Source organism: Mesocricetus auratus, unplaced genomic scaffold (assembly GCF_017639785.1).
Source record: "Mesocricetus auratus isolate SY011 unplaced genomic scaffold, BCM_Maur_2.0 Super-Scaffold_6723, whole genome shotgun sequence".
Taxonomy (NCBI): domain Eukaryota; kingdom Metazoa; phylum Chordata; class Mammalia; order Rodentia; family Cricetidae; genus Mesocricetus; species Mesocricetus auratus.
In genome coordinates, this window is record NW_024429183.1 from 5,288,698 (window position 1) to 5,309,830 (window position 21,133).

Here is a 21,133-nt window from a genome sequence, read left to right on the forward strand (position 1 = left end):
GACATACACACACCCGTCTGATATTGGGATGTACAGTATGGTGCAGTTTAAATTAAAAAGACCCCCTAAACTCTGATGGTTTCTAGCATCTTGGTGGTGAATTGAAAGCTGTTTGATGTCATGAAGATTATAGAAGCAATAACATTTATGGGCTTGCTTTGCATACCAGCTCTATTAATTTACATATTGAGGGTGGCTTTGCATTCCCCAACATGTTAACATCTATGCCATTTGGGGTAATCACTTAGAACAAACAAACAAACAAAAAAACAAAAAGGAAAGCAAGAGACAGAGACAGGCAGGCAGGCAGGCAGGCAGACAGACAGACAGACAGATAGACAGGCAAGCAGGCACAAAAGTGAGAGAAGTGAAAAGTCAGAATGTTTGTCATCAATCAAAGTTCTACTTGAATTATGTTGATTCATTATTAGTGCAGACATCAAGGGACAAATGCGTGTTCCTGATGGCCTGACCCCAGAGTCATGCTCAGAAATATGGTTACTAGGAAGCTGTGTGCTTCTCATTCAGGTCTTGTACCTCATCATTAGACTCTGGTTGTTCAGATGATCTCTTTGATGTCATCGTGCCAAGGTGTTCCCAGCCTTGGAGACCCCAATGTTCACCATCCCAACTTCATGGCTGTACTCCTTTAAATCCTGTAACAGGTACCAGCCTCCTAGAATATTCTGATCAGTCAAGCTGCTGTCTGTCCATATATTATACAACTACCACTGAAATGAAGGAATAGGGCTAGCACAAAAGGACACCCCCAGTCCATAAGAGCAAACACATATGCAACCACAATCTTTATAGGTGTCCTTGAGCACCTGACCAAATCATGTCACTGCTTGCACATCTATTATCCTCCAATACCAAAGAATGGGATCTGGAGACATGGCTCAACAGTAAAGAGCCCCTACTGCTCTTGCAGAGGACCAGAATTCAGGCTCCAGCATCCACACTGGGCAGCTCATACCGACGTAACTCCATACCAGGAGACCCAACGCCTCCTTCTCGCAATTTCAGGCAACCGTACTCATGTTTACACACTCACACACACAAATACAGCCACATGATCAAAGATAAAATGAATCTTTGAAAACGTTAAAAGAATGGTGCTCCAAAGACAATAATTAATTGGCTAGGTCTACCACCAATTTCAAACTCCACTGTGTAAAAACTGAGCTCGATAGGCATTTGTCTCCAGGCTTTGGTTCTCTTAAAGGTAAAGTGATACAATATTGGTGTTAAGTACAGTGAAGGATTGTAACAAGATCTGAGAGATGCACGTTTTCAGGAAATGAGTAGGAATTTGGGGGATTTGAGTTTAATCCACAGGAATAGCAAAAAAAGATTTGATTCTTTTCAAGAGCATCTTATCAGCTTTGAGAACAAGAGCTCTGATTCCTCTGTCTACTGATTCCCGGCCACCAATATCCTGCTCTCGCCATTATTTTGATCTAATGCTACAGGTGAGAAACGGCAGGTAGAACAGCAATCTATAAGAAGGCAATGATTTGACTCTTGGGTCTGCCCTTCGAAAATAGATTTCATTCCTGCCACACAGCACAGTCACCCTGGAGGCTGGCAGTCCCCCTTCCTGATTGTGGGGCAGAATCATTGGAGATAAAATGCTGAGAGGAGACATATGTCACGTGTTATGGCACAAGCTGGAGTATCCGCCCAGGGCCAAGGAGTGACATAAGAAATGTGACCAGAAAACATGAGGAAATCTCACATCCTGTGGTACATTACAAACATCGGGGAAGTCCACATGAGTGGCCCCAAGGCATCTTGGAATGGCTTACAGTTTAGAACAGGCTGGTCCTCGATGAATTCAGCCGGCTGCTGAATGTGTAGCACTTTCTGCTGGAATCCAGGAGTGCAGTCCAAATCATCCGCAGATGCTACCAGGAGCACCTGAGGAAAGGAAGCAATCAATATTTCAGCAGAAGCCAGCATGTTTGCCCTGCTAACTTTTTTCCTCCTTTTCACCAAATCTGCAACTTTTAGAAATGAGCTGAGGTTTTAATTTCATTTCCCCAAACGACGAGGTAAGCTGACGCACTCTCCTGGCTGCCAACAGCTCATTTTTGGCAATGAGATTTTTTTTTCTGGAAGATGCAAAACTAGGAACAGGTGTTACGACTTCCATTAAGTTGATGTTAAAGAAATAATGTCCTAAGAGTTTTACACCTGCTAAGAATCACACTATGGTTGCCATGTGTGAAATTTCATTACAAAAACTGTCAATTTCCAGCGATGCCTGAGTTAAAACCAGCTTCATGTTCATATATGCAAAGGAACAATGTCATCTCCATAAAGGAGAAAAAGAAAACAGAACTTTCCCTCTGCAGTTACTTCTAGAAGTATCCCAATGTCTGTTGGACCTTTGCCCTGGGCTATCATGGTGGCAGTGAGCCACAGCTGGCCACTGAACACCAGCAATGTAGCTGACCCCAAACTGAGACATTGTTGGGTATAATATTGTCAACTTGACACAAACTATATTCACCATGGTAGGGGTGGCATCACCCACAGTGGCCTGTATGACACTGTGAATTGGTGAATGTGGGAGGGCCCAGCACACTGTGGGTGGTGTGACCTCTAGGCAGGGGATCCCGACTTAGCAAACTGTGAGGATAAAGCCAATGAGCAGCATCCATTCCTCCAATGATCCTTCCCTGCTTCTGCTTGAGTTCTTGCTTGACTTTCTCGATGGTGGACCATAATCTGGATATATAAGACAGAGAAACCCTCTCCTCCCTAAGTTGCTTTTGGTCATGGTGTTTATTAATCCACATGTGCACTGAAATGATAATATTTTATATATGGTGCAAAATAAAAGTGGCTGTTTTAATTAATTTCACCAGTTCTTTTTTTCCACTTTTGCCAATTTGGCAAAAATATAAAATGTACAATTCTTTCCAAGGCCTCACTCTTGTCCTTGAGATTTCTCCTCATCAATCATTCAAAACGAACAAAAATAAAACCTGGGTATATCATTGTAAAGTACTTTCCTCCAAGCATGGCCTGGCCATTGCTGTTTTGAAAACAGAACAGCTAAAATGATTACCCATAAGAGATACTTAGGAGATTGAGTTCACCAACATTCTCAGGTGTGGGGCAGGTAGCAGGCAGAGTTACATGGTTCATAAAGTAATACACTAGGAGGCTCACACTGTACATGAAGTCTCTCATCCAGGATGATGTGTAAATATTAACCATTGCTAAGAAGGGCGAGGATCTTCTTGGGGTGCCAAATGCTCCTCTGAGTAGTCCCTATTATTCTCACTGGCTCATCAAGTCAGACTTGGATGGAATCTGAGTGACCTATGTGGGGTTAGTAGACATTTGCTCATAACTCCATGGGAGTCACTTACATGCTCTGGGATGTGAAAGCACATGATGCTCTCTGGAGCAAGGTTTAACTTAAATACAAGCGGGCTTAAGATCTATAAGCAGAGACTCTCATCTTCTGGAAGAGAGGCCTGGCCTGGGCTCACCTGCTACACTCAACCTCTACCTCACACACTCATACAGGTCTGCTTCTTAGTCTTCAAAAGCAAAGCCGAGGGGTTTGAGCCCTTATCACATGGCAAGTCCTGAATTAAGCTAACCCTGAACATGATCTGGGATAGCCTCCTTGGCAGCCTCATGATGCACAGGCAACATTTTGCAGAATACCTAAACTTCTAGGAAGCAAGTTAACTATGGCCAAGATCTACACATGGTCGGGTGGAGTCAGAACCTGAATCTAATTTTAATATCCTCTGGAAAGAACCTTGCTTACTTCCGGCCCTCAGACCTTCTCTCCAGACTATAGACCCTTTGTAGGTCGCATATCAGCTATCCTGCACATCATATGTTTCCATTATGATTCATTATAGAAGCAGAATTACAGTTATGAAGCAGCAACAAAAATATTTTTATGGTGGTGCGCATGGGTGGGTTCACCACAACACAAGAAGCTGTATTGAAGAGTCTCAGCATAGGGAGGTTGAGAACTGCTGCTCTAGAGACTTCTATGTTTTAATTTTTTAAGCTAGCTATCCAAAAAGCATAAAAAGGTTTCTCTAATCCGAGCTGAAGTCACCATCATCGAATCCTTAGAAGTGTAACATCCTTAGGGGCAGCCTTTCTGTGATGGCACAGGAGGGGAATTAGCTCACACACCCAGCCCCCTGTCCTTCAAGATGGCTGGAAGATATGTGATCAGTCTCCCAGTTTCCACCTGCAATAGCACTCCAGTTGTGCACCATGGTGAGTATCTGGCTTGATAATTCAGTTTGCACTAGCCACCTTCTGTCCTTGTCTGATTTCCCCTATCAGTCTTCATCTGAGACCAGCCCTCCAAAGATTTGCACTCAAAACTTTGTCTCAGCACTTGCTCCTAAAGAAAACGAATCCTGAAACCAGATGTTGAATTCTTAACCAGGGCACATCAGCAGTGAAGAAGGTGCATTATCTTTCCTGCCAGCAAGCTCCAAACAATACACAAAAGGGTAGCCGCTGGGGAGCAGGGGCGCCACTCTGAATGCCAGCCTTCTGGGAAGCACTGAACCCCAAGGAATAGGAGCAAGAATCAATCTCAGGAGGTTGATGGTGTGGCCAGGCTGAGCCACTTCAGAGGAGTGAAGGGTGGAGAAGTCACCACCCTGCCTGACATCATCCTTCTCACACCATAGTGGGAGGGAGGACAGCAGTGCAGTGTCTTTCCGGTCTGCCTGTAAGAGTCTCTGTGTTCAGAGACCAGGCTCTAGCTGGACTCCTTCTCAAGTCCTCATAGAGATGATATCCTAAGTGGCACATTTGTGGAATGCAGACTTGGAGCTCACAATAATTTGCCAGCATTGTTGCAAGCAGAAAATCTATAACCCTCTAATGCTAATTCAGTTAAGCAGAAATGGGCAAAGGTCACACCTTGTGCCTGCAATTATATGTTAACCTCCTAATTGGCTAATTCGGCCTTCAAATCCCAGACCAGTCAACCAGTCACCCCAGACATATTGAGGAAGGCACAGTTTCCCTGGGGACACTGAGCTAGTCATCTAGGAGGGAGAAATTCTGGTTATTATCAGGGAACAGTAATTTCTGCCTAGTCTCTGTGCTGTCTATGCTCAGTCCTTGCCCTGATTTCTTGACAGAGTCTGTTCAGGATTCTTCTAGAATTCTAAAATAAAAACCATCCTTTTTCAGCTGCTGACTCCCAGGAAGTTGGAGCAATGCTAGACCTTCCAACGGCATAGTTTCATCTTTGTGAATTTGGGGGTAGGTTTATCAACCAACCAAAAATTAAATACCTTGTATCCTACTTAGGGTCTCTAATCTGGTGATGAAACATTATTACCAAAAGCAACTTCGGGATGAAAAAAAATGTATTTGGCTTACACTTTCAAATCACTACTCATCACTGAAGGAAGTCGGGGCAGGAAGTCAATCAGGGCAGGCACCAGGAAGCAGGAGCTAAGACAGAAGCCATGAAAGGGTGCTCCTTACTGGCGTGTTCCTCACGGGACTTGCTCAACCTCCTTTCTTATAGAACCAAGGACCACTTGCCCAGGGGTTCCCCCACACACAATGGGGTGGACCCTACCCCATTAACCACTAGTTAAGAAAATGCTCTCCAAGCTTGCCTACAGCCCAATCTTATGTAGGCATTTTCTCAACTGAGGCTCCTTCCTCTCCAGTAACATAAAACTAACCTTGTGTCAAGTGAACATAAAACTAACCTCCAAAACAGCCTCCAAAGTCACAGAGAAACCCTGTCTCAAAAAACCTAAAACAAACAAATAAAACAGTAGCCAGTGCAGCTTGTAAAATACAGTAGCCCCTGCCATTCGAAGGAGATGACTTAATGAGATGAAAGTGTCCCATCAGGTATTCCTTCTGTCTGTCCTTCCAGGTATTATTTGAAGTCTTGGCATACATTAGACTCTGTCACACCTCGTCAGGGTATTAGTTTGTTTTCTATGGCTGTGATGAGACACTGATTAAAAGCAGGCTGGGGGAGGAAATGATTTATTTATTTGGCTCATAGGTTGCAGTTCCTCATTTAGGGAAGCCAACACAGGAACTCAAGGCAGAAACTGAAGCAGAGATCATGAAGGAGCCCAGCTGGCTTCCCATGGTTTACTCGACCTGTTTTCTTAAACAGCTCCAGACCACCAGCCTGAGGCTGGCACCGCCCAAAATGGGCTCCTGCCCACCCCCAACCCTGCCCCATCAATGATTAATCAAGAAAACACCCGCACAGACATGCCCACATGACAGTCTGACGAAGGGAGTTCCTCAGCAGAGGTTCCCTTTCCCCAGGTAACTCTAGCTTGTGCCCAGTTGACAAACATAAACCAGCCCAGCCAGCAACTTCTAGGGAAGCATTGCAGTGCAGCCTTCCAGAGTGTGGTCACCAGGGCCATTTTCCTTGTTCAAATTTGGTTGGCCTTTTGCTGATAGATTTGGTGTGCTTTGTAGATGCTCCAAACCTCTGTTTTCTCATCTAGGAAACATGAGAAGAGAGATGTGTGTGGGCTCGATGAGATGATTCATGGAATGTAATTAGGAAAGTGCCGCCCAGGAGAGGTGGTCAATAGATGTTAACTGTAGCAGTATTATGGTCCAGAGAAGGAGAAAGGCATTGGGAAATCCTCATTTAAATAAATGACTAACTAAAATGAACATCTAAGTTGAAAGGAAAGCATGACATCCTTTGGAACTATTTCAAAGCTGGGCAGAGGAGGGTCTAACCTCATCTAGGGACTTCAACAAGATCCATCCCCTGAAGAGGAACCATTCTGATTTAAACTTGGAACTAAAAGAGATGGTAGGAATGGAGAGGAATGGACACCTATCTATTCTTTTATATATATATATATGCATATATATATACATATATATATGGAGATCTACATATGCATATATGTATGTTTGCACGTGTGTGGGCACATGTGTGTACCTGTACATGTCAGGGCCTGGGGTGGATGTTGAGTGTCTTCCTCAGTTGCTCTCCACCTCATATGACGAGCCTGAATCTCTCACTAGGATCCAGAGCTCACTAACTCGAGTCAGTCTCACTTGCTCTATGGACCCCTGTCTCCCTTTCCTTGTGCTGGGATTACAGGTGGCCATAACACCCAGCTGGATTTTATGTGGGTTCTGGGATCTGAACTGTGTTCTCCATTCTTGAGCAACAAGTGCTTACCTGCTGAGACTCCTCCCCATCCCATGGCGTACCCCTTACTCCATACACCCCACTTTCGTGTGAGTGATTTTGTGTGTCTCTGGCAATGCTGCAGCATTCCTTGAAATCACAAAACTGCATTTACAGGAAAGTCCAGATGAGCAGCACTTCCTAAGGCTGAACATCTCACTGCTTAGGGACGAAAGAAATGTTCTAGGCACTGCCTGATTCTCAGAACTCACACCTGTATCTGCAGGTGATCTCGTCATGGATCTCCACTCCCCGACTACAGTCTGAGAAGTGTGGGGCAGGTCATGGACCACCATCACGTAATGTTGTAAGAACTAACACCTGGCCTTCCTCCCAAGCTGGCTCAGACTTTCTGCATCAGGATTCAATGTCACTGGTACAAAGATCCTACCTGGACAGACTGTTCCCCACACCCTACGGAGCTATGCCAGGCATAACCTGCCAGCACTTCAGATATATCATTACTACCATGACAATAACGGTCTTCCGATACGGTTCATGTGCTCATTTATGCATTAGTACTCGCTGCGCATAAACAATAGGTGCAGATGCATCACTGTGAGCATGGCAACTATTGAGTTTTATAATCACCAAAGGATACCCATTATTTGAAAATTACCATCAGTCGGCTCTGGAAGCAGATTCATGTCCTGGAAAGACAATAACCATGGGTCTGATCTACATGGTTCAGTACAATTCCCAGCTATATTGCTGGAGTCCCATCGGGTGAGTCACCTGTGTCTCAGTTTTCCCAGATGGAAAATGGGAGGAAGGCTGATCTGTGGCAGAGTATTCTGAAGACTAAGCGAGGAGATGGTTGCAGAGGGGATGGCCACACATGAATTTCTCACACATCTTCATTGTTATCTCTGCATGTTGTAGTTAAATGAATGCATACAATTTGCTGCTGTTCCCAGGGCAGCTAGGAACTGATGTCATTAAAATACTACTATTATAAAACTACCCAGTGGATGATGGCTCAGACCTGTGCAAACAGGAGCTGCAGGAACATGCATCCAAAAGTAGAACAGAACAGGGCATATGCATATCAGAGTCCTGCAGTGATAGCCCCTATATCTGCATTGGCTGAGCAAGGAAAACTACTTTTGTAAAAGGATCAAGTAACCTTTAAAGTGGCAGCAGCTCAGAGCTCCTGTCCTTCCTCCAAGATTCCCTGCCCTGAACTCATGTATCTGAACCAAGAGCGGGTCATCAGGCCATCTTCTTTACACCTGACTTGGCTTGGGGCTTCCTTTCTCCCCACAGCACAAACATTTTCTCTTTGAAAAACTGGCTGGGTATGTTAATCCTGACAGGTGCTGTTTCAAGAGCCTAGCCAACCCTGGACCTTCCTTCCTGAGAAAGGAGTATCCCCGTTCCCCTCTCTCTCCATGTTGTGGTGTGTGATGCTCTGTCTTAATTGTGAACTTGATGGGATTTAGAATCACCATGGAAACAGTCTCTGCATAGATCTAAGAAGGATTATCTAAATTAGATTAATTGAGGTGGCAAAACCACCCTAAATATAGGTGGTACTATTCCATAGACTGTGGTCCCAGGCAAAGGGGAGGGGGAAGCAAGCTGAGTACCTGCATTCATCTCTCTGCATCCTGACTGCAGATGCAATGGGACCAGCTGCCTCGACTTCCCCACCATGATGGACTGTGTACCCTTCAACTGTGAGCCAAAACAAACCCTCCTCCCTTGAGTTGCTTTTGCCAGTTATCTCGTTCTAGCAACACAAAAAACTAATGTCGTTGTCAATTAGCAGCATATGGTGTGGGGACCTGGTGACTATCAGACAGAATGTCTTGTGTCATAAAGAAAAATCATCATGTTGCATAGAGAGGACTTTCCAGGGATGCCCTTATGGCACCAAATCACTATGCCTACCTTCTACTCCCTGGCTCCCTGGCACTCTCCCCTGGGTTTCCAAGTAGCCAAATTGCCCACCTGCACTTTAGACTTAGAGACTGACTCTGGAACCAAGAGCCTTCCTTGATTCGAGTCTCTGGACACTTGTCATAAAGGTACACACACCTTGTGCTGCTGGCTCCATCACAATAGTTCTGGCCAGAAATAAATGGCTAACACAATGAACCTAGATGGATTGCCGCCACTCCAGCCTGAACACTGAAATGTCCCATATGATCCCTTCCTCCTTCAACGAAAAACAGATGAAGAACTCCATGATGTCAGTATGGTCCAATAGAAAGTACACTGACTTAAGTCCCTGTGCAGAACACAGACATCCAGGGGAAGGGGCTGGCAAGAGGCAGCCATATCACCATGGGCCAGTTCACTGAGGTCTGTGGGTGTCTGTTCCAGAGCTGGCCTGGCTGGTGACACGATGAACAGGCACAGAGCTTCCATGCCCTGCAATCGGCAGACTTGTCCCAGTGGCCAGTAAGAAATAGCAAGACAGAAAGAATCAGATTAGCACAGCGTGTCCAGAGCAGCATAAACACAAAGAAACTCCGTGCCACAAATAATGATCTCATGGGCTGTGCATAGCCTCAGATCTCACCTTCCCTTAAGCCAGTTCCCGATATTATTCTTCCAGACAAAGCTGTTCACATCTCCAGTGCTGTTTTCCTAGTAGGGGCTAACTCAGTGTTTGCTATTAGCCAGGATGGACAGGTGCTTTCTCCTTATCACAAAGCACCTCGGGTTAGCTCCTGTCAGAGTAGCTCTGCTGCGACCAGTTTGAAGGGTCTTAGGCTAGCGGGTAAGAGAGACGGCTAAGAAAGACAGCTCTCTCTGTCTCTAACTTGCAGGACGCAGAAATGCTAAAGCACTGTATTTTTATTGACTCTTTATCCTGACAAACACCAAAAGCTCAGACTCCTAAGAGGGTTTATAAAGGCCCACTATCAAAGAACAGCCTAGGAAGACAGCATCCAAGGCTCTCCTGCACACACTCACACACATACACTGGCACAGGCAGGCACTCCTAAGCTCCTATTATTGACACTCTGCTGGAGTCCAACTTCCTGGAAACATTCGTGGTGTTTTAAAGCTGCAGGAGCAAAAGTAGCTGCTACCTTCCTAGCTGTTAAGGTAACAGATATTTAGAAATGATGTTGTCATTCCCGTGGAGACAAGCCAGAGTGTGTGCTTCTTGCCCCTTGGCGAGTCCTGTGGCTGTTTCTGTACACAATTTGAAACCAACACCCTGGACCTCATTTCAGATTGAATGAGACTGTGCTGGCCGCTTTCCCTTAAGTTAAAAGAAAAGGGAGTTAACTGTATGAATCTGGAAAAGAATGAGACCAAAGGCTGAACTAAGACAAGTCTGTGTTGTGGGATATTTGTACACTGTGTTGAAGATGTATTGCTGTGATTGGTGTAATAAAAAGATGAATGGCCAATAGCCAGGCAAGAGAGACTAGGCAGGACTTCCAGGCAAAGAGAGAAACTCAGAGGAGGAATCTAGGCATGCGATTTCACCTGCCAACTCGGAGCAAGTGGAATGTGCCGTACTAAGAAGAGGTAACTGAGCCACGTGGCAGAACATATACATGTTAATTAAGTTATAAGAGCTATTTGGGGAAAAGCCTAAGCTAAAGCCAAGCTTTCATAATTAATAATAAGTCTCTGGATCATTATTTGCAGGCTGGCAGTTCAAAGATAGTCTGATAAAAATTCTGCTTTCTGACCATGAGGCCATTTCTGTGGCTTTTAACAAATGGGTCATCTGTCCATTTTGTCTTTGAGAGATGCAACATCTTATTTTGTGGTACTTAGCAGCTGAGAAATTCCAATGAAACAATACACAGGGAATAGAAAAAAATGAGACACCGCCTTAAACGTCACCATCCTTGCCCCTATACCCTGAGAATATGTTGGGTTACATATCTCACAGAGGGATCCAGTCTGAGAATCAGTTGATTTAAAATAAGATGGTTATCTTAGAAGATGTGGAAGGATCCAGAACAAACTCAAGGATCTTTGAAAATAGGAGAGTCAATCAATAGGCATGATTGTGGATGTGAGGGCAGAGGGTCGCCATGTAAGAGGGACTGGAGCAGCCCTGAAGATGGAAACCACACAGCAGACAGAGAGGAGTTTGCACAGAGAGGAAATGAAATGACACAAGAGGATTCTCTACAGAAGGACTCCAGAGGAAGGGAGCCACACACCACACCAGCAGCAATTGTCCTCAGTATTTCTCTCCTGAACACTGATGGACATCGGCAGGTTCCTCCCATTCGGTCTGCTCTTGTGCTTCAGAGAGTGAGTTCCTATTTCATTGGTACCTCTGGACTATCCTTTCTTCTCTTGAGACAGGGTCTCTGTCAGCCTCAAACTCATGGAGTCAAGGGTGACCTAAACTTCTGAGCCCTTGCCTCCACCTCCTGAGGGCTGGGTCTAAAGTCAGTACCACAATATTCACTTTTATGTGAGTTAACAAAGCTGCATTCCAAAAACTTTCAGTTTTCATACTTATGTATTGTTTGTTTGGTTGGTTATTTTGAAATGCTGGGGATTGATGCTAGGGACTGTTGCAAGCTATGTAAGTTCTCTGCTCCTACGTTATATCTTTAGTCCTTAGTCGAATTTCAAACTTTTTATTATCTGCTAGTTTCTGGGTCAGAGGCTAGAGACTGAGAAATGGACAAAGCCTTTAATGAACATCTGGAAGGAAAGAAAGACATACATCATTAATGTAGTGTAATAAATCATGTAATAAATTTGTAGGGGAATATTTGAAGTATTTGAAGGTAAAGACTCTTGAGCTAAGACAATATAGGTTCTAATCCCAGTCTTTCCACTTAGTTGCTGTGTGACCCTACGACAAGCTGCATTCTGCTCCTCTGTGCCTCTGTTTCCTCATTTGCATAGTAAACTAATGAATCTACTTGTTTAGATCAAGAGGCCCATGGATAAGAAGGTTTAGGACAGACTTTGGCTTCCTGAATCTGCTCCAGGCAAACATGGCTATTATTTGTATTAATCTATTGTAGCATGTACAGTATGCAACAGAAGCGTGGAAGAAGGAATAACATACTTTTTAGGTGAGAGATGAGGCTTGGACCACATCATATATAAGACCCTATTGGAAAAATGATTTGAAATTTTTCAAGTGGCAGGTTATAAGGAAGAATGTTCCATGCCAGAGGTTTGGTAAATGCAAATACTATGCTGCTAGTTCAAGAGAAGGGAACCTATCCAGTGGGAATAACAAGCCATGGGGTTGTTTGCAAGATTATTTGAAGATGTTTAGTTATCTCAAAATGGGATTGGATTGATGAGACTTGTCTGCCTCAAACCCAGCCAGAAGCAATTCAGTAAAATCAGTTTTTGTTTGAAAAGAATTAACTCTTTCGGTTTAAGGCTCCAGGATTAATCAAGCAAACTCAAATGGAAAACTCAACAGGAAAATAAACACCCAAAAGAACACGCCTTAGTGCATTGAAAGAAAAATTGTGCCTGCCTAGTGTGGCTTAGAAACCACACCATTATTGTCTCCAGTGCATCCACAGGCTGTGAGCACTGGGACAATCTGTTTCCTTTTCTTTCCAGCTCAGCCACTGACATCCTTGACTCAAAGCTTCCCTCCTCCATCTTGGAAGCCATCAGGAGAGTGTCATTCCTGTTTTTACATCAACACTGGCTACCTGCATCTCACTGCTACACGGATCCCTTGATGAAGAGTGTTGTGATTAATCTTACTTCTCTGGGTCACCCAGATGATGTTCGCACACTCAGTGAATTAGGATGCAAAGATGTATAGGGGCTGTTAGTTAGCCTAAAATACATGAATTGCTCAAACGCAGGAAGGCAAAGTTCTACAAAGACACCTGCACTAGTCCAAACTGTCCGTGATGATAAGTACCAGCAACTGAACAATATCGACAACCACCTTTGGGTATGCCCGTGAGTACAAGCATACGAGCTTCTCTTTCTCTCTCTCCCCTTCCCTTATCTCTCCATCCCACTCCCCTCCTTTCCACCTCTCTCTTACCCCTCTCTCTCCTCCGCCTCTTTCCCTGTCCTGTCTGCTCCTTGACTGTGGATGCAATGTGACCAGATGCTTCAGGGACACCACCCCCCATGAGAATCTGTGAGGCAAAATAAGCCCCTCCCTTAAATTGGTTTGTCGGCTGTTTTATCGCAACAACAAGACAATTAAGAAAATGCCTTCCACCATCTCTCCCGTTCCCAGCAATATTTACTGTTGAGATCAGGGAAATCTACAGAAGATTGCGATGTTGTGAAAAGACATATCCAGACCCAATGTTTTGTCAATTTAACAACCAGACTCTGACCTTTTCTTGCTTAGAAATAATTATCGTTCCTCCTTGGCTTTGCTGTAAAGTGGAACATTTTATTCTAACTGTATGACGCGCCACATTTTCTTCTCTGCCAGACATTAGACAATATGTCAGATCTGTCAACACACAGGCAGGTTTTTATTAATTATCTTTCTGAGGCAAAGTCCTTTTGGTGATTTTTTTCACATACAGAAAATTCTTCTATTGAACTAAATGTCTATCTTGTAAATTTCCCTGCAAAAGGTTCTCACTCAAGAAAGTTCCAGAAAAGAAAGAACAAAACCAGGTAAAAATGGCACTAAAGGCAAGAAATCTATTTAGTTCCAGCATGCACAACTCCCCCAGTTTTGAGAGAAAAAAAATCTGCATTTCTCTCTTTAAAATCTGACTGCATCTTGCTGCATTAAAAAATTACTCTAGATCAGAAGGCAATGCAAGGGCTGCTCTTTAGATGCCAATTATTCATATTCTGGTGCATTCATTCAATGATATAATAGTCACTGGGTTCCTGCTCTGTATTAGTGCTAAGATAAATATAAATCAGTAAGACACGGTTCATAACTCTAAGGAACAGCAGTAGTAACAGGAATGGCTGGAATGTAAATATTTACTTTTAGTGCTGTGGGGGAGGTGTTAGAATGTGGAAGAGGAGGGACTCAAGGAAATGGGGGTGGGGTGAAGATGGCTGTGGAACCCTGTCTCAAATCACATCAATATGGCTTAATTTGCTCATGGGCTCTTCTGTTTTAAACAAAATATAATTACTAGGAAGGACCACATACTGGCTCTTTAGAGCAAAGACTGAGTAACAACCAGAAGGATTCAGGTATCTCAAAACAACTCCTTGAGGTCTGTATCAACATTTTTTTGTTTAAAGTGAGACTTTTTGAAAAGGGAAGAAGTAAAAAATTTTCATTTGAAGACAGGTCTCCTAGACTGAAACTTGGAATGTAGACCAGACTGGCCCTTAGCTCATAGAGATCTGCCTGCCTCTGCCTCCCAAGTGCTGAGATTAAAGGTGTGTGCCACCATGACTGGTTTTCTATCCCTTCGTTCCAGCTCTGTGGGAGGCTGAGACATTAAGATTGCAAGTTTAAGGCCATCTTGAGAATCTTAGTGAAACACTGTCTCGAAAGAAAGAAAGAGAGAGAGAGAGAGAGAGAGAGAGAGAGAGAGACAGGAAGGAAGGAAGGAAGGAAGGAAGGAAGGAAGGAAGGAAGGAAGGAAGAAAGGAAGGAAGAAAGAAAGGGAAAATACATGGGTTTGTGATATAGCCCCGTGATAGAGTAACTGACTAGCATGTATAAGGTCCGAGGTTCAATTTCTAGTACCATAGCATACATAAATCAGTTAATTAATTAGATGTTTGCAACTTTTTCCTTTTATATTTCAAGAATAGGAACTAAGATTTCAACATAATATTTAAATAAAATGTAAATTGGGCTCAGATGTCAAGAGAGCAGCAGAGGAGGTCTCCAGGAGAGAGTTGCCCAGGGGAATCCTGGTAGTTGTTTAAATCAACTTTCCAAGAAAGAAAGACCTCTGTTCATGTGCCTTCCCACTTTTGTGGTGCAAATACTACCATTGTGTGAAAAAGGAGGGTCTCAGCATTATTTCACCATTTATTAGTAAGTAAAATCTGTGCACAAATATCACAAGACAAATGGGATTCTGAATGGAGCCACAGCTGCTGAATTCACCACTCATTCCTGGTTCAGAAAAAGATCCCATGCCTCTCTCTGCCCTGCCTTTTCATTTGGTCACTTCCATTCCCAATGAAAGCTCCAACTCTTAGAACATCACCCCCCAGAAAAAAAAAGCACTCCTCTCTGTTGGCTAGCAGATGTGGACCAGTGACAGAAATCCCTTAACATTTCCCCCTTTTTGTCTAAATGAGAAGGAAAGGTTCTAATCATAACATAGTAAAACTATATATAAGAATAATTATTAGCAAGTATTGTCCAGATAGAAAGGAAAAGTAATAACCTTAATAAAAACGAAACCACATACACCAAGAACAATTATCAAGTAAAAAAATACATTCTAAGCACCCAGTCCATATAATTGACAAATTTATAGAGATTACCCCAATAGCTGTCCTCTCCTGAAGAGTCCAAAGTTTTGAACCTAATAGGTCTTTTGACAAGATTCAGGAAAAATGTCACTGTCACTGTCTAGTCTTCAACCCCATCAAAGATCTGAGAAGGAGAATAATATTATCTGAGTGAGTAGGAAGTGCAAGCAAGTGACTTCCAAAAAATGTGAGAAATGACAAAACAGTTGGCTGCCTAGACAGTCACCCAAGGTTCCTCTGCAACGATGGGGCATCCAACCTTGATCTACAGACCGAGAGTATATGACAAGTATTCTTCAGAAGCAGGAAATTTTGAAGAAATTTCCTACCCTGTCTTGGCAAAGTTCAGCAGTCCCCTTTCTTTGTGTACTGCTTGTCCAGTCAGAACAAGGTACTGTCATACTGGGAAACCATCAAATACTGGTACAGGCAGAGATGTGTATAGTTATGCTAACAAGTTTCTCCAATGTAATGAGATATACAGGTACACATTAAATTTGTACTGTCTAGGCAATTCTTTTGTTTTTTATTATTATTATTTTTGGTTTTTCGAGACAGTTTCTCTGTGGCTTTGGAGGCTGTCCTGGAACTAGCTCTTGTAGACCAGGTTGGTCTCGAACTCACAGAGATCCGCCTGCCTATGCCTCCCCAGTTCTGGGATTAAAGGCCTGCGCCACCAACACCAGCTAGGCAATTTTTTCGAATGTCTTTTAGTTGGAACCACAAGACTGCCTGATACCTGGCAGTGAGATCCTGTAATAGAATACTGGATTACCCTAATATGAGTTGAAAACAGCCTGGAAAACCCCTCTACTAATGGGGAAAATGAGATACCACAATCTGGCTTTATAGTCAGAGAAATGCCATGAATTCTTGATTCGAACCACATGTTATTGAAATATTGCTTTTGATGCATTACCCAGTGTCCTAACTCAAATGATCAGAGATAATCCTGCCTTTTGACATAATTAGGGAGCTGCCACTCTACTTAGCTGAAGGATAATCAGCTTGGCCTTGAAAGTTTGTCTACAGTCAGGATAGCCATGCTGGCTTCCTTCAGTCCAATACCATCTATAAACTGTGCTCCAAGGTCCTGCTCCCACTAAGAGAGGTATTACAATCTAGTGGACCCAGGCCCCTTAGGGCGACAATGTCTGCTATATGGTCTTTATTTTGTCAGCAACCTGATATTTGAATATCAAGTATTTGCCTTAAGTGATTGAAATTTAGACAGCAGTGAGGTCAGAATTAAAGAGGGCAACAGAGCCTGTGTGACTCATGATAGACAGAGTTCCATTTTCAAGTGACCATAGTCCATGTAATCCCAGCAATGGGCCAATTGCCTTGTGTGTGACTCCATTTTGCCCAAGTTCCACATAAAAGTGAACTGAGTTATGCATCTGTGACTCTGTATTGATTTGTCTTGTACCCATCTCTCTCCATCCATTTGCACCCCTTCCTGGCTACTCTGGGTATCTGGGTTTTCATTGTTGCCTCTTAATACTCCTAGGATAAGTCCCTGAAGACTGGGGAGATGGCATCATCATTACAGTACTTGCCTTACCAAGAGGAAGACTTGAATTCTATATACCAAACACCACACACACACACACACACACACACACACACACACACACTAAGCCAGATGTGTTTGTGCACACTTGCAATCTTCAGCACTGAGGAAGTAGAGGCAAGCAGATAGATCCCTGGAGTTCACTGGGCAGTCAGCTTGCCTGCTTGGTGAGCTTCAGAGAGAGACACTGCCTCAAAAGCAAGGTGGACAGCACCCAAGGAATACTGGCTATGATTGTCACCCGGCATCCACAAACATGTGTTGCTATACACATTCACACCAAGAGTTTCCCTTCAATGGGATGCTGAGAAGCTTCTCATGTTACAGTAAGGCCACACCTATCCTTTACCCAAACCTCCTGTGTCCACATTGACTTTCTTCCAGCCCATGGGAATCCTGTGTCTGCTCTACTATTTAAGTTACTTTTTCACAGCCTCAAGCCCTTCCTGTTTAATATTGTGTGTGAGGGGACAGGTATGCTAACGTGATGAAGACAGGCCTTGGCTCATGCCAGTGTTATCTTCTCCAGCCTCTGAAACTCCAGCTTACTAAAACCAAACAAACAAGTGATGTATGAATATAAGCCACTAAGTCACGGAGCTTCCTGCTATCAAACTGCAAGGTGTTTTGCCTGCAATCCAGTCTCTTCCCTGACAAGCAAACTTCCAGCAGGTTCTGAGCTGACAAAATTAAAAAGGTTTGAGCTGGAATAGTTTACAAAGAACTTTTGAAAATTATTATTATCATGTCTGCTTCCCTCCAGAAGTTCAATTACTTGAAATTTCATGAGTCAGTCCTTTGGATATTTCCAACCCGAACTATATTCATACAATATTTCAAAGCTTCAGCTAATCCTATCGCTTTCAAAGGAAGTTTGATTCTTCATAGGGGAAAATAGCATATCTTCCCCATAGTAAAAGCTGGAGGAGAAGGGCTCATCTTCAAAAATTACACAGTGAAAAATACATTAACAAGGAGGACCTTCCCACTAGAGTCTCCACAGGAAGCCGAAAGTCAGTTTGACAGACTTGTTTTCAAGGTCAAGTACGGTCTATCAGAGAAGGACACATCATCATAGCCACTTTATCTGTTGGGTGGCCAGCAAGGCCATCACCATGCACAAGGCTCTAAGGCGGGATGACAGCTTTAGGAAGGATCAGGGGAGGAGGAAGGACAGAGTCCTAGAGCAGCCAGTGATCTGGAGAGTCTGGGCGCTTCATGTTTAGCATCAATGTGTCAGGAATCCTGTCAGTAGTGTGTGCCCCAGTGCCAAGCAGGATATTCAGATGCTCTCAAATTGTGCTGAGGAGAAGCCCTGGATATAGGACTAGTAACAATAAAAATGGTCAAGGGCATGGTCAAAGAGTGGGGTCAGCATGTGGGGAAGCAGCCCTGTAACACTAGGCACAGTCACCGCACCTGTGTCTGAAGGCCTAAAGGAGGGGCGTACTCCAGACCCAAAAGAAAGTGTCACAAGGAAAGAGCTGAAAGGGCAGCATCCTGCAGAACCATATTGTCTTCCTGTCTTCTGAACCCTTGTCCTAATTTGCAGAACCCCATTTGCAGAACCATGGACTGGAAAATCACAGCCCACAGACCACATCTGGCCCACTGTCTCTTTGTGTTAACACAGCTTTATTGGAACCAACAGTGACCATTGATTTGTCTACTGTCTGCTTTCACTTTCACACTAAGCAGCACCCAGAATCTGGTAGCTGGGACAGAGGTTGTGTGCCCTGCAGAACCTGCAATGTTGGCTGTCTGGTCCTAAGCTTAGTAAACATTTACAATATGGTTAGACTACAGCCACTGGTATCCAGAGGTCACAGTACCTCAGGCTAAACTAGCCACTCTCTTGCTGGTGATACCAACCATAGAATCAGAAAACTAGTAGGTGAACGTGGGCCAAGAGCTAAAAACAAAATCCTCCATAAGCCTCCTGCCACCAAGCAGACCACACATGTCTCTTCAGCCTCTGTGAAGGAGCCACCCCATAGCTGAATTCGCCTCATGGGAGGAAAGGGCAACTGTGGAAGGATGTGGAAATATGAAGCTGGAAAAGCCACTTAGCACTTTCATATTGTTTGGTGAACTTTCTGTCAGTTCAGTATTACCTGAAACTGTTTTTCAACATCTAAAGAAAATTGATTTGTGAACAAGAAGGGTGTAAGTTCCTTTTCTGACCTCCATGGGTACACACACACACACACACACACACACACACACACACACACACACACACACACGCATATAGGCTCATGTGCATACACACATGCATACATAAGTATGTGCATATACATACAATGAAAACAAAAATTCTTTCTTAAAAGATAATTCAGAGAACCTTGAGTCTGTGTGAGAAAATTAGAGCTGGGTGACAGGGATTGGGCATCACATGAGAGCTTCTTTGGTGAGGAGGGGAAAGACAGAGCTGTATAGCACAGGCAAAGGTTTTGCAGTAGGGACATGTGGACAGACAGGACTAGGGCAGGGCACTTGGAAGCCAGCATAGTAGAGTGCCAGGTGAGGGATCTCTGTGGCACATGACAGCCTACCCATAAGGAGCCAACAGGTGACCTAACTCACTATCCTGCATCTCTTCCTCTCGGTTTACCCATAGTGCTCACACTGCTTGCAAGAAACTTGGGGGTGTTTTGTTGACTTGCTTGATCCCCACTGGGCCCCTCATCTATTTTAAGACTTTAATCCATTTTATCATAAGATGCTTAAGGAAAGCTCCGCTAGGCTCCACCTAATCTTGATAGTGAATTAGAGCCAGTGTTAGAAGAAAGACGATGAAGACTCTTCAATAAGATTCTTCAAGGGTGATGAATGCCGCTTTAAAGGGACTACATATCCATTCACTGAATAACTTCTCTTCTATAAATGAAAGTCACACCTGGGGAACTGAAGGGCTGGTTATGAAAATGCAAATGGGAATGCAGTTATTGGTTGAGCTGAATTCTGCTCATCCTGTCATGAAGAAGGATGAGGAGGGCGGGCCCTCCTAAGCCAAGCCAGGGATATCACAGAATGCAGGGACTGGTACTAGCTGCCTTATAATGGTGGGTGTTGTCTGCATTCAGAGGCAGCAGACTCTCCCCGGTTATATGACTTCTATTACCCCTAATCTATTTGTATTCTTTTGAAAATAAATATCTCTTTCAGCTTGGCTTTCTTGCTCATTAATATTTCTCAAAGTGGGCTACATTCAATGTTCTGGTCTGTGAGATATTTTTAGGTGGTATCCTCAGAAGCATTTCTTTTAAATTCATGGTTGTGCCTTATTTAAATGTTTGCCTTCTATTTATAGCAAGTGATATTGACTTTCTATTTGTGCTGATAGAAAACTTCCTCTCTAGATATAGTTGCACAACATCATAATCTGACTTAAATAGAAGCTGGTAAAGACTAAAGAGGAAGCAATTGTAGTTCCCAAAACCATATACAAGATTTAAGTTGGAGAAACCCTGACTGAGTAGTTTCTCTGGAAAGGCAAATGCATCCAGACTTGAAGACAGATTCAGTGGAAATCTCAAGAAAGTGTAATCTAACTGAATTTTGGATCAAAGGTTCCAAAAGTTTGGTTCCAAAAGTTTGGTTCCTGAGATTTCAGCTTCCATAGTCCCTGGGAGGTTGTGATGGTGTTGACCATCAACTTGACAGGATCTAGAATCATCTTGGAGACAAATCTCTAGGCATGTCCATGAGGGATTTTTCTTCATTAACTTAATTAAGGTGAGTACGTCAAAAGGAGAGAGCTCGTTGAATATGAACATTCATCTCTCTCCTTCCTGACTGTGGATGCAACATGGCCAGCTGCCTCACTGTCCTGCCACCATGATAGACTGTACCCTCAACCTGTGAGTCAAATTTAGCCCTTCCTTCCTCAAGTTGCTTGGTTAGGTATTTCATCTCAGCAATGGACAAAGTAAATTTTACAGATGTTGTTGGAAATGTTTGATCATCAGACTCAGAACTTCTGGTGCTGGAGTCCA

At 43.6% G+C, this 21,133-nt stretch overlaps 1 protein-coding gene across 1 annotated transcript in view; it reads right to left on the reverse strand.

Moving 5' to 3' along the window:
* Window positions 1–21,133, reverse strand: part of Cdh13 (cadherin 13) — a 973,690-nt gene that overhangs the window by 764,849 nt on the left and 187,708 nt on the right. Inside the window, exon 2 of the mRNA XM_005073074.4 lies at window positions 1,809–1,920. Coding sequence (XP_005073131.1) covers window positions 1,809–1,920 — 112 coding nt within the window. The remainder of the gene's footprint in view (window positions 1–1,808; window positions 1,921–21,133) is intronic.